At 40.9% G+C, this 22,014-nt stretch overlaps 1 protein-coding gene across 4 annotated transcripts in view; it reads right to left on the minus strand.

Annotated features, from left to right (window-relative positions):
• The window catches only part of LOC110985962 (uncharacterized), a 65,850-nt gene that overhangs the window by 37,836 nt on the left and 6,000 nt on the right, over positions 1-22,014 (minus strand). For 2 of the 4 annotated variants that reach the window (XM_087142371.1, XM_087142368.1), the window contains exons 2-4: positions 17,851-18,457; positions 17,128-17,286; positions 2,552-2,641 (exon numbers count right to left, since the gene is read on the minus strand). In XM_087142371.1, the coding sequence (XP_086998497.1) occupies positions 2,552-2,615 (64 nt within the window). In that variant the 5' untranslated portion in view covers positions 2,616-2,641; positions 17,128-17,286; positions 17,851-18,457. The remainder of the gene's footprint in view (positions 1-2,551; positions 2,642-17,127; positions 17,287-17,850; positions 18,458-22,014) is intronic. The other 2 variants (XM_087142369.1, XM_087142370.1) reach the window with 2 other exon arrangements.

The raw sequence follows: 22,014 nt of genomic DNA on the forward strand, positions 1-22,014 counted from the left end.
CTAACGAGAGTGCTGATTGCCAAGAACATACAATCTCAGTATTATATTTAAAAAAAATGCTACCAGGTTTTCACATCCGTTTCCCTCTCCTTCGTTTAACTGCCTTGCAGGAATTCATTTGATACTGTGATGCCGCACACGAATCCTATACCGTCCATTTGTGCAAATAAGCTCTGTTTTTGATTACCAACCGTATGCATGCGGAATAAGCACTTCATCTGTAATACGAATTTTCCTGGACGAATTCCCTTGAGTTATCCCCCTAAGAAATGGTTCCCCGTTTGAAATCAAAAGGAAGATTGGGGGAGTGGGAACCCATTGGGATACTTGCGGAAAATGTGTGCTGACAGAGAATTCGCGTTTGTGCTTTAAGCGTAATAATTAATACACGAGTGTGGATCAACTCATCATTTGTACTGAACCACAGCATCTTATTGTGAAAGCTACCAATGTTTTGAGATTTTTAGCGTTGTTATAGAAGTAACTTAACAAATTAAACTATTACATAATTGTGGCTTGCAATAAATGTTGTACAATGCGATATCTGATTACACATAAACATAATAATCAAAATTTCCACACTAAAAACATTGTCCCTATACTCAGTGATTCGGGTCAAGCTTTTGCCATCCCTGGAATGGACGGAGTTTTTCCTTTGTGCCCTCTTGTCCATTGAAAACAGTGTATTGGTACAAGGCGTCTCTTATGTAACAAAGCAAATGCTTGCCCGCATCGTAACGTATGGCAATATTGTGTAATAAAGTATGGATAATTCAGATGTTTATGCTCACGGGAATCAAAAGACCTCAGTGCACGAGATTTTATTTGAATTTAACTCACAAAAGGCGTATTCAGAAAACTGAACTTCACAGAAATAAGCAGGACCATGTAGACGATATATTGGCTCTGCAGTGAAACGCTCCCTCGTCGAGGCAAAACGCTTATTCATTCGCTGTTGTTGCGCACACTAGCCGTAAGTACTGACAGCGTATCCCAGTGCTCGCCGTTGGGGTATAATTTGAGTACGATAATTTCCATTTCTCATACGCCCATTGTTTTAAATCTTCCAGGAAAAAATTCCACCATTGGCAACGGTAATATTGTGCCTTTAACTCTCTTGTGATCGAATGCAACGCGTCTGTGTCAGAGTTTTAATGACTTGTCCCAGCTTAGACGCTATCTTTTCGCATCTTGTTTCGACTCGAGTCTGGGACAGCTAATTGACTCGATGCGACTCAGACACTCAGACGCAAATACCTCGACTCACGTCCTTCATCAGAAGACCCAACTTGAGTGAAAAACAATGTAACGGACAGTTATCTATATTTGTTTGTCGCCATTTAATGATGTTGCTGGCCGAGAACGAATGGCCTCAAGCCGTGCGCCACCGGAGGAGCGTTCTGATCTGTTTCTTTCATATGTATTGGGTGGGAACCAAAATAATACTTGTATTTTGGGATCTGTTGTTTGATCAAGCGGGAAGCGTTTGGCAAAGTCCCTGGGTAGGAGAAGTTATATGCAGGTTACTGGACACAGTTGTCGGACAGCCCCTTGTCATGGGATCAGCCGCAGTGTTTATTTGTTAAACCAGAGATTCACTTCCGGAAATGTAAGTATTTCCCCCGCCCCCTTTAGAAACCCTCAATTGAATGACAAAAACCTGATAATTCACGACAAATTAATAAGACTACTGTTCCAAAAAAGGCAAATTGCTGTGCAAAAAAAAATACCATTTCGATGACTTCCATTTCCGGTTTAGAAATTGCCATGTTATTATCATCAAGAGTAACATGTGTTGTGTTGGCACATGTAGAAACCTTGATGTCAATTAAAAATGTTCAAATGACTTTTCTCGCTTGATTTATTTATTTTATGGTGTTCAAATTTCGGTAACTCGAATGGACTCGAGTAAATACTTAACTCGACTCAACTCAAGTCATTACGTTACAATAACTTTGTTATGTAGTGTGTTACGCAGGCACAAGTTGACACGATCTACATGTTTTAATTATGCTTGTGTTCGTGTGGGTCGACTCGTAGCTTTGTGAGTTCGTAGCCAAGCCGTTATCTTCGATGCTGTTACCCTTATCCGCAGTGTTACATTTTGATGATGATGTTCTTGATAATAAATCAGTGTAAGGTGACAAGAAACTTCATTCGACTCGACTCAAGTCACAAAAACTAGTACTCATTACAACTCTGGTATGTGTGCTACTGTCCTTAATCTTTCAATCATAAACTGTGCTCAACATTAAACACAATGATTTTTTGTTTAATAGTAGGCGTATTGTTCGCTGGAGAGGTAACGCTTGCTATCCTAATTGACGCCAAGAGGCCCCAAAAGAGTGTTTGGAAGCTCCGTCACCGTCGCCCCGACATTCATACAAGTGGGTGTATATGGATCCTCTTTGTTCCTCTCTTGTTTAGACATGATGCTTTGAGTACGATTATCAATTGTGGGGACGCTATTGTGCTCTATTTTTCAGGATCCCTAATAAAATGCAAACTAAAGGGACAAAGTCACTGCTACGTTTTGTTGATAATTACTTACGTGGTTTTGCCTGGAGCACAAAGCTCTGAACCATTAGCACACTGTAAAGGACACACAGGAACATGTTTAATCACTGCCTTGGTCACTCCGCTGCAAAACAAAACAAAAATACTCAATCCAACAGTTTGCTTGAAACGTATATGACACAGTGATCTCTGCATAATGACTAAATAGTTGGCAGTCTTGGCAATGCAAACGCAAATCTTTTACACCGGCACAGCTCAATTTTGGAGACTTCAGAAATGGCCGTTTCCGCAGTTGGCTTGATAGTATGGCAGCCAAATGCCACTTTTTTCCCGATTCCTGTTTTGGGGATATTAAGCTCGGAATCTGCATGATTCCCCCCGCTGGATACTTCACTGTGCCAAGCTGTATTTAGTTGTATACAACTTCGCCTTTACACCTCTCTAACTTTGCATCTCATGTGCTGCACTATTATGTTAATTTACACCTTCGAAAACCACTTATGAACTTCAATGAAGTAAGAGCAGAAGTGAGAGCAATAAACCAGCTGTCCCTTTGACTGTCACCCAAACCCGTGTATCTCGATTACTTTACAAATTGCTGACCGACAATGTCACGTCCTGTGTGAACAGTATTTTAAAATTGAAAGTCCGTAAGTCCATGTTACCAGAAGCCTGATACTTAGGCAACACAATGCAACTCTGGTACGTACGTGTTGCATTCGATCACAAGACATTGATGGGCGCAATATTACCATTTCCAGCGGTGGAAGATTATTTAGTGGAAAATTTAAAACGATTGTTACATGGGAAACAGAGATAATCGTACTCATTTTCTACGCCAGCGTTGAACGCTTTTATACACCACATAGGTCTAGTATCCGCAACAGGAGGAAGTCACCAATCGTTCTGCGTCGACGAGGCAACGTTTGAACCGCACAGTCAATATCTCGCTTATGTGGCCAAGTAATCGTAGGAATATGCCTTGACCAGATATCTGTTAGAGCACCCTCTCTTGACTACTGGTGTAATCTCATGGAAAGGGTACATGGAAGCAGCCATCTTGGAATAAAGTAGTAACATTGTATAAGTAAGCACCCTCCGCACAATGTCTGTCAATTCCACCCAAATATTACATAGTGGCAGCGGTTTAGAATACAAAACCACATCGTGACCATTTAACTAATGACTTAAATCCCTGTGCCAGGCACGATTGAAGTTGGAAACAGGCCAAACCACTGCGTATTGTGGCTTAAATGGATCAGGCGTTTTGGACGATATCGGATCCCCTCTGGACTCAATGGATAGCCAGACCAGGAACAGTTGAGCACATTCTATGGGTGACTGTGAATCAGAAGATTTTCTTCAAAGTCAACAAGGAATCAGCAACGTACGATCGAGTCAAGAGGGCCCTAAATGAACATTACAAAGGCAGACAAAATGTGACTGAAGAGAGAGCTCGATTTAAAAACATAAACAAATGTGGGGCGAGCCACTGGATGACGTTATCTGCCAACTGCCAAGATGAGGAGTTCAATGAAAGTCTCATCAGGGACACAATAGTTGTGGAAGTGTTGGATGACAAACTGACACCTTACAGTCAAAAGCAGACCTGACACTCGACAAAGTGGTCCATGTCACCAAGACCAGTCACAAAAGGAAAACCGTGACATTGTGAAGGGTGGTACAAAGTGTTAACCAGGTCAACAAACGCAAACCTGCCCAACCTAGACCCCGTAGCCAAAAGCCAAAACGTTAGCACCAGCAGGCAAACAACCCAGACAAGATTCCGCCACCGGAATATGCAAATGGTGTGGCCGAAAATGTTATTCCCGCCTGCACTGCCCTGCCAAAGAAGCCGTGTGTAACAAGTGCCAGAAATGAGGCCACTTAAAGACAGTTAGAGTGCTCCTGCATCAAAACGCAGCTCTACAAAAGTCCACGATGAGGAGGACATTACAGAAGACGACCTTCCGTTCATTGGCGAAATCTTTGGGAACGACGACTACTGGAGTGCACACATCGCCATGAATAGACACAATACCCATTTTATGCTCGACACCGGGGCGACAGTGTCTGTCATCAGTGACACAGAACCATGGCTGGCCGGAGTACAACTAAAGGAAACAAATCAGTCCCTCCGTGGTCCAGGTGGTACCCACTTCCAGTGTGTGGTATGCTGACGGCAAAGCTGCAGTATTGCCTGAAGGAGATAACTGACCGACCTTTTAATACGCCATTCAGAACCAAAGATGTTTGTTACTCAGCAAACGAGCACGTGTCGACCTACGCCTAGTGGCAAGAATGAACGAGGTGAAACAAAGCTCAAATTCCAACATCAGAGCAGAATGTCCTGGGTTATTCACCGGCTGGGCGAAACTTTTGACACTATACGACATGCTTATCCCTCGGGGCAACCACGCCCAAAAACCAAGGGTGTTGTCACTACATGGAGATTCTCATCACTGGTCAGTTCCCGGTCCTGGGTGAACCTGTACAACTGTTTTATGGTAGCTAATACACCCCCAGGTCCCATCTAACTACACTTCACCGGGCTACTGTGAAAGTATAAGTAATACCAGGTCACAACCCAAACAGCCGCGACCAGTCAGCACATGTCTGTAAACAAAAAGATTCAGTTCCTGATAGAGACCATAGTGGGCTCATTAGGGGTAACTGATCTTTCAAGAATTTTAAACATACAATGGAAAGTGCCCCCACTACCCCACGAGGAAAAGGAGATCCAGTCCATGCTTCAACAAGAGGTCATTTCTCCAATCACCGTAACAATAGAATGGTGCTCAGCTATGGTAACAAAAGTCTCGCTAGCTGGGCCAGAGTAAAATCTTTTCGAAACTCGAGGAAAAAGATGATTTTGGCAAAATTGGCGGAATGTACAGCTGTGGAAGGGGCGGAGGTGAAATGTGTAGCGGCCCATGTAACACCCTCGCAGGGTGCGAAGATTATAGGAGATTCAGTTCAGGCTGGACCGACACAGGCTAGGCAAGCTTTTTATTTTATAAAGATCAGAATCCTTTACTTCCGTTGTCGGTATCTGCTTCAACCGGATTTTATTCACGAATATGCTTATAATTATTTGTTATTTTATAGGCAAGTCAAAGACTTGATTCAAACTGCAGTAGACCAGTTAGGGGCTGACAACCCTTCCTTGTCGGTCGTGAAAGCAACGTTTCCCAATGCCACCTCTACCATCAACAAGCGACAGAAGTTGTTCACATGGCTGATTCCAGCACATATTGTTGGGCCACGGTTACGGAGCATGAGGAGCACGAGCTGGCCGTAGACCAGGATGATGAAAACAAGACTATCCGAGCAGAAAGATGAGCCGCCAGAAAGATTAGGCAGAAGAGGGCAGCAGAGATGGCAGTCAAGCAGGCTAAGAAGTTGAAGAGCTCCAATGAACGCCCTGCTTCTACTTTTAGTCCCTCTGAGCAGGCCCAATATTACAGTGCCCAGGTCAACAAGCTTCGAAGTTTCGGAGGATCGCGTTTCGTGTGCCTGATCTTCTTTCATTGGAGGGCCACCTGCCCCAAGCACAAAGACCAAAGTGGATGTGCAGGCTTGAGCCAGTAAAGTTAAGTACGACTCCGAGTTGTCTTCTGGAACTATTCAATCTCATGTTGTTGACGATTACTATGAATATGAAGAAAACCCATCCGCCTGTTCCATAAGGGTTGTGGGTCGTCCTAAAAAGCATACGGCCTTTGGGGATATATTGCACCCACCAGAATGTGTCTTCATGTAGTAAGCGAAGGTTATGTATTGCCGTTGACCTGCAAGCCTTCTGAAATGTTGTCCACTAATAACAAATCAGCGCTAGAAAACAGTGGTTTTGTTTCAGATATTTCTGAATTAGTATCGGTAGGCACTGCAGAAGTGTGCCAGAGTTAGCCTGAAGTTGTGAATCCGCTGACAGTATCTATCCAGACCAACTTCACGAAATGACTCATCATAGATTGAGACTGGTCAATAAATACCTTCAAAACCAATCAGTAAAGTGCGAAAACTTAAACTCCCTCAAGAAAGCTGAGTACATGTTCAAGTTCGATTTAAAGTAAGGCTACCACTATGTAGCTATTTGTCCACCCGATCATCGGGAATTTCTGGGAAAGGAAATCATTGTCTCTTTATCGATTAAAGCAGTTGCCGTTTGGCCTATCAAATGCACCTTATATTTTCACCAACGTGATTCGTCGCCTAGTGAAGAAGTGGAGGGGCGAAGGTAAATCAATCGTAGTCTTTCTTGACGATGGGCTTGGGTTTGCATCTACACGACAAAAAGCACAAGAACACACCGAATAGGTTCAATCAGACATCATCCGGTCTAGATTTGCTCCCCATGTTCAGAAAAGCATTTGGGATCCATTAGACAATTTGGAAAGGCTGGATATGGCATCAATCTCAGTTTAGGTACTATCGGAATTCCCTACAGGCGAATTACTGCTATAAAACAAGGTATTGAAAATATCGCCAAGCCAAGTAATACCTAACGGCCAGGTCAGTAGCAAGTCTAGTGGGTAAGGTAGTTTTTACTAGTCTGTTTACTTGGCATGTGGCAAAGGTCATGACCAAATCATTGCATGCGTGTGTAGAGATTAGGAGGACATGGAATTCATCTCTGAGCATTTCACCGCAAGCTGTTGCGAAAAGTTAACTTTATCGGAAGAGCGAGACGATTGTCAGGCCGCGTGAGCGGAACGCAGAAAATCAGTACCAAATGATGGCCGGATAAAGGACGGTAGGGAGTCTGTTTCACCACCTTTTAAATTAATCTTTTAGTTAAATGAGTAATTCATATAATTAGATAACTGATCCTTATAAAGAGTGATTATTTAGACACCAAATTCCATTGCGAAATTTCATAATCCCTTACTGTCGGAAATACATGCCGCTCCTCGATCATCATTGTACACAAACATTGTTGCACCCTCTACATTATCTTACCCAAATGCATGTACTTGTTTTGTGTCATTTTTTCTATTAGAACGGGCTAACCAGGGCTATCCAGGGCTAACATGGGCCAACCAGGGCTTCCCATGTTCGAATGTCTATGCAGAGATAAGAATAAACACAACCAAGACAGATATTATGTGTACCGTGTCCGTGCCCAGTTTCTCCAACGGACATTTTTGGTATCCTACCACCTCGTTCCGCAACACAAGCCAAAGTGGAATCGCAATTCTGGTTTGACAATACTGATAAGGTCAATGAGGCTAATACTGGTACGCTTCCCAAACACTCTACAGAGTGTATTCGGATGCAAGAAACAAGGGCTACGGTGGCTATGTAGTAGTAGTTGGGTATCGATAAGGCCCAGGGATCTTGGGACAGTAGCCAGTCTAGGAAGAGTTCCAAATCGAACGAACTCAGACCAGTTGACTTAGTTTGAGTCGTTTGAGTGTAAACTGTCCAACCGCCGGTTGTCATAGATAACCACGAAGTTGCGCAATAGCAGCTCATGGAAGTATGAACCCTGAAATTCAGGAGATAGCCTTAAGAATTTGCCTAACGGGGTGGATTCTAGGGTCCCAGAAGCAGGAAGCCGATTGCTAAGTAGGCAAATGGATTGCAACGACTGGGGTATATCTGATCAAGTATTCTCTTTTTTCGATGAATTACGGGGGCCTCATACGGTTGACAGGTTTGCCACTCATACAAAAAAAGTCGCGAAGTTTAATTCCAGATACCATAATCGAGGTTGTGAAACAGTTGATGTTTTCACTGTAGACTGAAAAGGAGAAAACAATAAGTTCTGTACCCTGATCGCCTGGATACCCAAGGTTATCAAGCACATGGACAGTACCAAGGCAGATGGCACCTTGATTTGCCAATGCTGGTTTTCAGCACCACACTGGCCAATCTTATTCCCAGATGGCTATAATCCTGGGAAAACAGTACGACAAGCATACGAAATATCTAGAAACTGGCCGATATTTGTCCCCGGAAGAGGTGGCAATGCTAAGTCTACTGAGAAAATTACTCGAGCAAAATACTTGCATTAAGATTAGATTTATCATATGTCTGAATTTAAAATAGTCATAAAGACACGGTTTTGTTTTCTCTCTGCAAATCATATTCAGCAATAGTATTTGGGCTTCCGGATTGGAAGAGAAATCGCCAGAATTGAGGCAGTTAACAGCTCCGCTTCTGATTGTGATGCTGGACCCAAAAGACGGATCAACCATGAAGCTGTACTCGGGAGCTCTCTTACGGTTGGTGACGTTGGGCAAGGGGTCTTGGAAAAAAACACATAAACGCAGACCCCTTTGGTATCGATATTGAACTCATTTAAGTCAAAACTGTATTTTCCAGGCACCAATTTATTTTTAAGTCGGTAGCATCCATACCATGGGCAGACAAAATGGCTTGAATTGATAATCCCATGGTCTTTTCACTGTAAAGCTTACTCTAGAAGCCTTAATTGAAAATAAAAAGCCAGTACCTGCTTCAAATCTGAAGGAATTTGTAGATTCTTACTTGTATAATGCAAACAAAGAGGCAGATCGTATGACCTTCGGATCACTTAGAATGTGTCTCATGGCATCTTGTCTTTTCTTTTTTTCATTTCTGAGGGTTTTACTCCGCTCAATCTGTCAAGCACAACTGACCAGTATCACGGGGTGGAAAACTAGTCATAAGCAAGACAAATTCTAAGCATTGTACGGTAGGGTGTTACAGAGATATTTATCCGCAGCTGACGTTTCTGAATCAGACGCCTTTATATTTCGTGCTCTGTCAAAAGTTAAAGACGGGTACAAATTGAGGGGTATGAAACTTAATCAGCCATTCTCGTATTCAATAGTAAGGCAAGTTATCCTCGAGGCTTTCGCCCTTTCTGTTGCCGATGTTAAGTGTGTTGGCTTACAAAGCCTCTGATCCGGGGTAGCAATCGCTGCTGTCCAAGCGGGAGTCTAGACAAGTTATTTAAAAGGCACGGTCGATGGAAATTGGAGTTGGTAAAAGACGGGTATGTTGAGGATCCTTTGGAAGATTTGTTATCGGTCTCCAAAGCTGTTGGTTTGTAAGTGTCGTTAGTTTGCATAAGGGCAGTCCTGTCTGGGGTGTAGCTATAGTATAGTAGTGTAGTATGCAGCAGACCTATGTTTCTAATCCTTACATCAGGGTGAGCTTTTCGTAGCTGGCGAGTAGCGGTGACCACTCAATGCAAAGACAAGGAATTAATCTGATTAATGTATTGTCCAGGTGTAATGGTATTGTATCGGCATGTTTTGCTTCAGAAGGTACGACGGCCTTAGCCTGCAATAAACCAACGCCACCGCATCACTGTGTTTTCAGTTTTGTTTCTTGGGCCATGGAGGGTTTTCCAGAAGAAAACTTCACACACAGCTACCAATCATTCTATCAAAGTTAGAGCCTAGAGTACAACCAGAGCATCACCAAAAGGTGAGACAGAAGGGGGGTATCTATCAAGACAGCGAGAGGTGCAGTTGCATGTTAAGTAGTTAGTTGCTTATAATCCCCATAAAGTCTAAAAAGAAGAAAGAAATAAGGAAAACGCACACTCCAGCAAATTCAAATGTTTTCGTCAAGACTCTGCTTTGAACACTGATATGACAAAAAGACTGAAGCTTATGCATGAATGATTTCTGAAAGCTTTGCTCATACCTAGGTTTTTATTCAATCTTAAAGCACACTTATGTGTGCTTGATGGGAGGTATAGAAATATGCCTTGACTAGATATCCGTTATAGTGCTCTCTCTTGACTTCTGTTGTAAGCACATGTAAAGTGTACATAGAAGCAGCCATCTTGGAATAAAGTAGTTAGGCTTACATAGTATAAGTAAACAGCCGCTTCACAATGTCTGTCAATTCCACCCAGATATTACAGTCATTCTTCAGGACGACAGGGCTCGATACATCACTGACCATGTATATCCTGGAATGACTTTAAATGCATGAGAGCGAAGAAAACCTTTATTTTTGATATGCGCAGTGTTGCATGGATAGTAAATAATCAGGGAATACACGTTACCGGAAAATACATAATTGAGTGCAACCACTAATTGCCTGCTCTCTCCCTCACTATTCTGCCAAACTGTGAATTAGCTTTGCAGTTGAAGAGAATCCAAGGATACTCCATCAATTTTATCCATCAATAATTTGCATCGTTCACAAATGAAAGGCCTGCGTGAATATATCATGCAATTTCGTGAACCACACCGGTACGCAATTTTCCCTTGGAGGCGATTTTGTTCTTTACACAGATTGTTTTATCTGATCTGTCAAAGACCTTGATGCAATTCCTCAGGAAATAATTTTTACTGTCTGAGACCTTTTATTTGTATTTGGGGTTAGAGAAACAATCTTCAGTAATTTGCCAATGACACGTGAAACAGTGAACATGAAGATACGAAGACTCAGCCAAATCTTTTTGTTTATATGAGTCACCAACACGAGGTAATCAGGCGATATGGACTTCCGGCTTGATGACGTCTCAGAACTTTTGACAGCATTTGATAATCTATTTGACACCATTCTTTCTGCAAATGACATTTGTTAACTACACGGATTGCATATTAACCAATAATCATTTCGAAATTTTGTTTTAAAACGTTATTATTTTGAAATTTCACAAAATAATGCTTCCGTATCTAAGCAGGTTTCTTCCGCTTTCATGTTAATTTTGAAATTTTTAACTTTTTAAAATGTAGCTCTCTTTGCAGTGACTCAGTATCTACGGTATAAGCTTTATATTACATATTTATTTGACATTGACATTATTTTGACATTTTGTCATTTGGCTAGATGTGAGAATGATTCGATACTCGTTCAAAGGTCCAAGTAAACAAATATCACAAAATACAGTTTACCAGAAAGCGAAAAAATAAACGCAGTATGTTATTCCCTGCAAACACTGGTTTAAAGACTTTCTTACCCTTTTAATCCTCAAATGCGTGATGTCTGACATTAATTTTTAGTAACGTCACATAACGTGCACATCTTAAAATCAAGGTATATGTTTGTAGATTGTTTAATGTAATATGTTGGACTGTTTGAAAGTTACTGAGTGACGGTAACAGACGTCAGGCGACTTCGGCCTCGGGCCAAAAAAAGATACCCCACTCAAAATTTATCAAATCCCATTGAACTTCAGCTGATAGAGAATTATCAGTGGAAACAAATCTCTTATAATTTTGCACTAGACGAAGTTTTTGTGAGGTCTCACTTGTACGCACATCTCTGTGAGAGGTTTAACGTTCTTGCAAAGTTTCCAGCTTCTGTGTTGCTGCGGCCAGGGGAAGAGTCGTGTGGAAGAGGAGAGAGATGGACCGCCCACCCCTCCAAAAAAAAAATTCAATTAAAAAGTGTAAATATGGACACTGCCAATTGAAGATGTACACATTTCAAAAACGTCCAATACGTTAAATATTTTGTGAATATGTAAATTGTGCAGTGTATTATCACAGTACAGTATATTATCTTCGAGTGAAATTGAGGAAATGCACAGATTCTAACGATGTTACCAACCACTAAACAAATAACATTTGGTGCTTCTGTGTTCTTACTCAAAATGTTCCCTGAAGTTGTTGTGTTGCTGAATCAAGTGATTTGCCCTCATATCCTTTATAACAAAGCGTCTTTTATGCCAGTTTTTTGCCAAGTAACTTATTTACCTCACCCTGAATATTCAAGTAGCTTTCCTGGGTACTAGGCTCTAACATAGTAAACAAGAATTGCCACTGTGACATGGCGCATGTTTGTCCTGTAATCAAGCCGAGGTTCAGAAGTCCTAAAGACTAATACACTAAAATAATTTTATTCACAGATTAAAATTAATTTGTCTGGGATGTTCTCCCAACTCAAAATGAGTTGATAATGTTAATAACTATACACCTGACGAAGTGGTAGCCGTCGTATTTCAACCAAAAGAACTAAACGGGAAAAGGGTATTACTTGAATAGGAAAACCAAAGCGATCCCAGAACATCGTGGAAAAACTTACAAAACGGCACTCGTGTGGGGATTTCGGCTGGGAATAATGAGATTTTGCGTGCACGTCCGTTTGCGAAGTAATAACGGCGTATAAAAGATAACTACCTCGATTGATTTAAAACCACAAAAAGTGAGCACCATCAGAAACTCAACCATCTGCCTAAAAAAGACTGCACGTCGAGAAGCAGATGCCACAATTTCTGTAATTTTGTCAATTTAGGCTGTTTTTATGCGATTTTTTTTTTCAGTAGTGCTACACACTCTTAGCCTCCTGCACACGCTGGCCTGTCAGTCCATGATATTGCAAGGACACTCCGGAGGATTGCTGCACAGAAATTCGTGAAATAAAAATATCTGGTGATAGTCTGCATTAATTGGTAAGAGTCTCCACTGTGAAAAACATTAAGTTCCCCCTCGAAAAAATCAGAACCCCCTTCAGAAATTGAGAGGCCCTATGCCCCTACAAATCTTCCCCAGCTATGCCCCCAATTTTCCTGCCAATGGTGCCATGACTGTTAGCGAATTATTACTTGGATAATTGATGACTTAAGTGACCATGGCAACACTATTACAAGAAATTTACAGCGCATGTTCGGCAATGACGATAAGCATTACGATAACTATTGTACAAAAGCACTGTTCCGTGACAGTCGCTCCCTGCGAAGCTAAACACAGTTCTTTGCGATATGATTAAAGTGAGCCATCGGCAATCTCCTGTAAAACGTAGCTAGTTTTGTTTTCAAGACTTCCATCCGGAGGAACATAAATAAGAGGTGGTGGCTCTCTTAGGTACTTGTGAAGGATTAGTTACTACCTGTCCATCTTGACCACTCTAAAGCAACATGTAACCGCACAGAGAGTCCAGTCCAGGCACCTGACTCACGAATTAGCGTCAGCGTGATTATGTAGGGTCCTGGGCATAATTAGAAGGGAAAAGGGAGTTGGGTCGAACTGGCTTCTACTCGGTAGTAGTCAACGCAAAGGATGAGTATTGATGATGGCCTTACAGAGGAATGTGTTCAGTCTTTATTTCTGTTGGGATGTATCCATTCTAAATGTTTATTTAATTTACCGCCCAGTTTTTATTCCATTTCGTTTCATCTATCATTTCATCTCATTCAAAGGAAAACTGCTCACTTAAACAACTTCAGCCTGGCTTTTTAATGTGACATCCCCATCATATAACATATATACTTCCATGTTCGGAATGGTGGCATTTTGCTTGGCCTATTCAAAAACATTCGTAGGTAGAGTGGGATCATGTGGCTGTGTGATATCTGATCAGGTCACTGTTGCTCTCAGGAAAACTACTGCAAGGGGATTAGGAAAGAGTTCTCCATGAACATCAAAACGTTTAAGACCCAAATAAATGGTTTACAGGCTGCATGGACACGTCTTCAGTGCAAAATGCATGCTGAGGTGTAATTTGGTTTGTCTGGTGCAAGTATTTTGTGCTGTGATGTATGCGTCCACCGGGAAGGGGGGAATGAGGGAGGGGAATCGGAGGGGGGGGCTTGTCGGCTATGGAAATTTGAATAGCTGGGGGGGGGGTTCCTGACACATGTTGACAATATTTGGGGGACCATGCTCATAATACAGATAAAGATGTACACCTGTAATGTATATTACGTTCCTGCAGAATCTGACATCTGAACGGCACAAGCAGGTTTTTGTTCTGTTGTCTCTTTTTATATTCATTAATTCTAAGATTAATTAATATTCTATTAATATTTAATAGATATGGAGTGTAGGGATGTCACAATCCACCTCAATACAATCTGTCAGCACAAAAATGTATGGGATTTTTCAATAGCCCATCCCCTGTTCAAAAAGTGAAAGGATGTATATCTACCCCATCCCAGGATTTACGCCCATGAGAACGAGCATGCCTAATTGCTTGATACGGAACTCTCCCCGAAGGGATGGGGGTTCATTACAAACTAGTGTACCGGATCTCGTTCATTCAGTCTGACAGAGCTGAAATACGTTATCAGCCAAACTGCCCGTCCCCAACTTAAATTAAAAGGGATAATGTTTAATTGCTTACAAACGTTAAATCAATAAGTTAGTCCAACTCAGATTATTAAAATAAGCCCTTGTCTCAACTTTGATGTCGAACTATGCATGCTTTTGTGACATCGATGTGACGTCATCAATTATCATCTATAAGTAGTTTAACTGTAACAGAGTCAAGTTCTTTCTGCCAATCAAACAGCCGCGCCAATTGTCTTTAAAAACTTAGTTTACATGTACACACAATCTTCTCGTTACAAATTTGAAGTGTTAAATCAATCGGACGTATGGTTTTGTTGTTTGAAGAAATCTGAAGTTCATGCCTATGTACGTGCCAGTACGCCTTCATAGAGCACCGCAGTGGAAGAGATACACACTTTTGGCTGACCTGTCATTAATGGGTATATTGATATCTGCATCAACAGTGTCAAAATGACTGCAAATAGTTACTCTAAAAGTCCTAAGGACTCTGCGGCACTGCGGCAATATTGGAAAAATATGTCCGGGAGGGGGCTGATTCCCCCAGGTTTTTTTAGGATTAAGGTGAAATGTTTAAAAATAACTCTGAATTGAATGAGGCATCAACTTCATACCTAGAGACAAGATGGCAACAGGAAGTAACATGACTTCAATTGCCTGGGAGGCCGGCAATATAATAATATGGGACCGTAATTCAAAAACGACGGACTTTTCTCACAATCAGACTAATTAGTAAAAGTGTTCACTCAGGTATGCTTAGCACAATACAAGGATTGTCGACATCATGGCATAAAAGAGTGCCTTCACCCAACAAAGATATTTACTTTTTTACATTTGACATCTGTTGGCAATATTTCATGAAAATGTCCCAAACCCTCTTGATAGACATAACCAAATTTTTCGTTTAGCTTCAAAATGGCGTCATTATTTGAGAAGTTATTGGAGGCATAGTTTCAAGATAATAACATCTTCCTGAACGTAACAATTTATATTTGCACAATTTAATTTGCATGCAGTATTTGCTCAAATAACAGCATAAAGTAGACTACCGATAACTTGCGTGAAATTCTGTGAACAATATCAAACTAAGTGTTTGTAACTACAACAAACACTTTCTGTATAGTTTTCTATACAGTTTTACTTCTCCACTATTTTCTCTCTGTTTCATCTACATCCCTGTTTCTCTATGGTTTGGTAGGCAGATGGGAAGCATCATGCATTGCCTGGGCTTGCCTTGCGTAACAAACACTCTTGAGGCAGAACAAAAGACCAGGCTAACTGTTTCCCTGTCAGAGATATTTGCTAATAAAAGTCATGTAATATGAACACTGGTTTGTATACCGTTGCTAAGTGATGAGAACAAAAACACACGAAGCAAATGTAAACTGTTTGCGGTGTTGGTCTTATTATATTGTTTTTAATTTTTCTGCCTAGAGAGTGCTACTTTGGCTTTAGATTTCAAGCGCATTTTCAAACGACGAGCTTATTCTGTATCCGTCTGCATCGATTACAGTTGTTACAAGTCGTTTTATTTTGTGATTCCAGTCGGGAGAAATGTAGTGACTCAGTTTAAGGCATTACATCAATTTTGCTTGCACTGACTTCAGTCAGGTAACACCCGTTTAGACCAAAGTAATGTTACCCGATCAGATATTGTAACTCGATTGAACTCGAGTGGAGTCATTGGCGTGAGTCATTTCAGCTCTGGTGTAAATTTGGCAGTGACATCTGCCACCCTTGGTTTAGCGATTTTCATCTTCTTAACTATTTCAGTGTGTTACTCACTGTTAGTCAATGTTATCTTTTATTGTCTTGGGTATTAACATTTTTGACGTTTTTCATCTCACCCTGCTTTTAGGATGCGGTCACTATTTTTTTTTTTTGCATTTTTTTAAATTTTTATCATTATTATTTTGGGGATAGTTTCTTGCTATAGTTTGTGCAAGAGTAGCCGAATCAAGAAATATAATGCATTGGATTACCAAGTTAATTACTGGTATTAAATTACACTGCGTTGCATTATTGCATTATCAACGTTATCTTTTGACACGTAGAGGCGGACCCAGGAGTTTTTGGCCGGGGTGATCGGGAGATTGTCGTCGTTGGTGATGCCATTTAAAATTTTATTGTCCTGTATACGCAACGTAAACCCTACATAGTAAATTCTTGTAAGAGGTCTTCGAGTCTTTCGAAGTATATAGGCCCCTTACAAGGAAACTAGATTGGCAATGAGCAGGGGGAATGTTTGAGACCTGAGACTCCTCCCTGGATACGCGCCTATAATAGCAATTTTATCAACAATGGAAAGCAGACCTTACATTGTCTCAAAGTTTCTGACTGTTATAAACACAAGACCCTGCGTGATACATTACAGCAGTATATAGACATTTCCATTTTTGATACAGTCAAAAGATAAGGTTTACATATTACCATGCGTGATTTTCTCTTGATTGGACTAAAGAAAAAAAGTAAAAAACTAAATTCAAAAGAGGTGCAAGTGTAAGATGGGTGAAATCCCATCAATCAATCCTACATGGAAAACCAAAAAAACCAACTGTTATTTTTAACCATGACTGTGCCGTCCAAATGGTGCCTCCAAGTCTTTAATGTTAGAGACGAATCACAATCAACATGTCCTATTACTCACCTTTAAATCAAAGAAGTTTTCCGCGACTTTCCTCGAAAGAAACGCATCGTGCAACATACCACGAAACCGGTCTGGCTGCGTCAGAGTGTCACTTTTTCAGGGAAGGAGCAACCACTGTAAAGGGATGGTGCGTGCAATATGAGCGCCGTATCCAGTCTGCTACTGAACAGAAGAATGAAACTGATTGGACGAGCGTCCCGTAATGAATCATTCCAATACTGACATTCTGCATAGAATGTAAGCAATTTCCACGAAAGCGATACGCTGCACAAGCATAATGTACAAGACAAGATAATGTACAAGTTTAAAAATAAAAATCTACAAATATAAATATAATTAACATATAAATATGTATATAATGTCCCACATAATCAAAACCGGAGCGTTTTAGTTATCTTTTCTTTTGTGGACATCTCCAAAATGTAAGCAAGGGATATTTCTTTTGTTAAGCATTGAGTGCGTGGAGGTACGCTCTTTAAATTTAAATCTTTATGATTGACGAACCATTATAATAAGATATTAAAAGCTCAATATTGTTAAAACCAATTGACGAAGAACAATAACACGAAAGGTACTTTGTTAGTTCCAAAAATACGTCCTTGTGGTAATTCATGAGTTTGGAATTTTAAACAAAAAGTTTTGAAATACGAGTTTTAATATATGTATGAATAAAATATATGCTTATTCTTATTACAAATTACAATCCTGAATGTACAATCTCACCTCAAGGGGGGGGGGCGTTTCAGTGGGATGTTTTCCTTAATCTGAAATTTTGCAGAACTATATGCTGGACTTGCATGATTCCGACGTTTTTGTCCCAAAGTTTCTCCTCAACGACAGTTAACACAGACTGGTCAGTAGTCACCTTTCAATAAAATCCTTCACGTGTGCACAAGTTGAACAACTTTTAAATAAATTACCCGCTATATCTCGCTGTATTTGCTAATTAGAGAAGGATACACCCCAGTGCAGTGTCGGGGGGGGGTCAGTTAATCCATCCAGGGGCACATTGTTTCTTTCTTCACTTGAAAGGACCTGCACTTTTGAATGAGATAATGCTCTTTCCTTCGAAGGGGTTTTTATGGATAGGAAAACAAGGACAATCATCAAACAGTCTCCGTCTCTGACCACACACTCGCCACCAATGCAGTCTGATTGCGAATTCAGCAGCATGTCCTCTCTAGATGTTGCGTTCAGGCAGACAGACGTTTTGGCGAACTGTTTTCTGGCGTCCTGACAGAGAACTATCCCTTTGGCCACGTGATTAACATTATGTCAACACGTGCCCATTGTCTTGTGCTTTGTTCCTGGGTGGCAACAATTACCAGTTCTGTAATAAATTCAAATGTATGTGCACAAATGCATAAATGGCAAGTGGAGGCAAAAAGCTCAAGTAGAAGCAGTATTCTTTCTAATGATACCTTGATGGTATCCCTCCTGTCATGCATGACTGAACACCATTGTCTTGAAAATGGGCCATCCGAACTCAGTTGTAACACTTTGGATAAACCAGTGAATGAGGTTGTCCTCTGTCATGCTTGTCCTGAATAAGATATCAGGGGCACACCGATTATTTACACATTACGTAATTCACAGTCAATTATGCACCAACACTTTCCGCGTGTCCGCCTTCCTTTCAATGCAGAGTTCACAACGGCGGCGGGTGTCAGCCACAGCTCGTCTCACCAATGCAGGGTCATGTCGTAAGATGTCGACCTCCTTTTGAATGCGACAACGTAAGTCTTGGATGTTACGTGGTGGACTGGTGAAAACTTTGTCCTTAAGATACCCCCATGAAAATAATCACACAGGGTGAGATCCGGAGAACGGCGCGGCCATTCAATTGTGTGGTTGACGATTACTCGATCTCGGAACAGTTCCCGCAGGAGATTCCTCACAGTGATGAGCCTGCGTGCCGGGTGCCCCGTTTTGGGCCCACCACAGATGTCGGAAAACACCATTTTCATGCCGTTGAAAATGCATCTGGAGTTGGGGTACCACGTCTTGGTTGATCACATTCAAATACCTTTGACTATTCACATTCCGTTCGAAAAAGATTGGTCCAATAATGACACCATTCCCACACAGTCCTACCCAAACGGTGACCTTCTCACGACTCATGTTGGTTTCAAGTTAAAAGTTGGCGGTAGCCCCTTCGGCGCGTATTCGACGTTGTTGTGGGTGTTAACTTCTCCATTCATCCCAAATGCTGCCTCAACACCGATTGTCAACCATTCAAGAAACCTTTCATTGGTCTGACAGCGTTCCAGGAGCCACTGAGCAAACTCCCGTCTCCTCCTTAGGTCTCCACGCAAAAGTTGGTGGCGGATGTGCATTCGGTATGGATGGAACTGCAGGTCTAACTGCGCTTGCAGACTTGCTGTCCTCCTTCAAACACCTGTCAACACTGCACTGGCCTACCCCGGGGCAAGTCAACACATTTAAACCAGATTATTGCATAACTTGAAAATGACAAAAGGCAACCTTCCCCCGTTAACGTGACCTTTTGTTGTCACTTTCAACCTGGACAAGCATGACAGAGGACAACCTCATTCACTGGTTTATCCAAAGTGTTACAACTGAGTTCGGATGCCCCATTTTCAAGACATTGGTGTTCAGTCGTGCATGATAAGAGGGATACCATCAAGGTAGAAAGAATACTGCTTCTACTTTTCAGAGATCCTTATACAATATAATCATATCTCATGGTTTGGACATATTAAACCCTTTCCTCAGGGTTTGGTTTTTTTCTCAGACGCCCTGTATAACATTATTAATTATGTAAACATTAACGAAACATCATATTCATAGCATTTCGAGATCTGGGAAAACTAATCTTTGGAAACAAAGTCACGGGACCTTCCACGTCAGTTAAAACGTGCAGCGATATTTTAATGTGATTTAGAGGACGTTTGCTACTATGACTAACCGCTTACCTTGTGTTTTTATCTAAAACACAAACAAATTCCTAGTTTGACCTACTACTTTTGAACTTTTAGGCAGAAGGCCTATATTTTTTGTATATTATCCCCTTGCAAATCATTAGTGTAATATGGTTTCAGATTATGATATGAAGCTTCATAAAGCTAAATAGAAGTTAGAACGTGGTTTTGCCACCCTTTAGAATGTCAAAGACAGCAACCATGAAAATAAAACTACAGTACAGGGAAAGCAAGTACTTGACGGATTTCTGTAACATTATTAACGGAGTCCTTCTTTCGGGAAAACATGTACACAAATTATTAAAGGGTGATTTATGGAGAAATTCTGCGAGGCAGGAAGCAGGCAGTTAATGATTAAACATCTCAGTTTTACTGTCCGTATTAGTCATGGTTGCATCACATGCACATGTATCTCAAATAGGAAAATGGGTTTCATAATAAGCCTTTTGCAGACGCCGTGCTACTTCCAAATTTATTAAATTGAGGGAGTGAAGAATAAGGCGGTGGTACGGCGGTTGCAAACACGTCAAATTAAAAAGCAGGTGCGACAGTCGAGTTGAATGCTGAAGCGTGTTAAAATTGCACTCATTGATGTTTACCTCTATGCCTTTGGACATTTGGAAGAATGAAATGGTGTTATGAATTGGCCCTTCCTTGGCATCCCTGCTGCGTGTAATGTGATGGCCCACTTCGTGTAAACTCTTTGTTCGACGGTTTTCAAAAATTTATTATTAAACACTCCAGGCCCTCGCTGTCTGTGTCCATCAACGTAACGCCAGGTAACTCAGGCCCCCGAATTTGTATATTTCTGTAGACCGAATGTTTGACCGAATAAAGTTAGATATTTTTCTACAAAATATCTTCCTGTATCTTATTAGTTGTCGGTGTCGATCCCGATGGTTTGCCTCGCCATGCAGTCGTTACGGATGCGACTGGCACGCAACGAAGAAAATGCATCGTTATCAACACACTCTGATTATTTTCTATTAAGCACTTATAGTGAAACGTGTCTAATTCCATTTAAAATAATCAATTCGTTAAATTCATAAAACCTCAGACAGTTTACTCATTTCTGTTCCTAAATAGCTCGTGGAAGGTACGACTTATGGCTAGAGGGGCGTTTGACAAAACTGAAAGAGAATTGCTCAACGGCCAATATTTGACTCCAGACTTTATTACAAAAATAGTGAAGCTTTAAGAAACGGTCAAAGAGAGGTTTAATTACCAACAATAGTATTCCTATTTGAGCTGGGTAACATTTTTGGTGTCTAATTGATATGTTGGCTGGTTTCGTATATTTCTTGACTTTTTTGTATCATAATAAAGGTATTTTTCGTCCCTCTTCTATTTGAACTACGATGCGCAATATTTGTTTAATTGGGGCGAGTCATTTGTATAGCAACAAGGCTGAATGAAAAAGGATGTTGCCAATGTGGTCGAGTCAAAGGTATCCGTATCTATGGTGTTCCACGCAGCCGCCAGACAACCCATATTGGACCATGGAGCACAGCCAGATATGTTAATTAAGAGACAATAGCTTTTGTCGAGGTATGAAATTCTGACAAAACAGAACCAAAATCTCGTGAAACAAGACAGAATCTACGAATACTTCACTATTTAGGATGGGGTTTTAAAGAATTTGTTTCCAAAGAGAAAGAAACACGGAAAAAAACACAAAAGGGTCAATTCGATGCGACCTCTCCCAAAACAATCTTGTAAAGCAACTTTGTTCAAATAAAACAGATTTTCAATTTTTGATTTAATATTTAATATATATTTAATATTACGGTTTTTTATTACGCTAATCGTTTTGTTAGTCCGAATATTGTGTATTTATAAGGAAAGTTGCGATGTCATTCCAGGAAAAAATCAGGAAGAAACAATGATTTGTCATCATATTCTGCTTGAAATTTAGATAGCTTTTGCTGTTCTAAATTTCCTTTTC

Source organism: Acanthaster planci, linkage group LG10 (assembly GCF_054643075.1).
Source record: "Acanthaster planci isolate LZ-2023a linkage group LG10, COTS_SCS, whole genome shotgun sequence".
Lineage (NCBI taxonomy): Eukaryota > Metazoa > Echinodermata > Asteroidea > Valvatida > Acanthasteridae > Acanthaster > Acanthaster planci.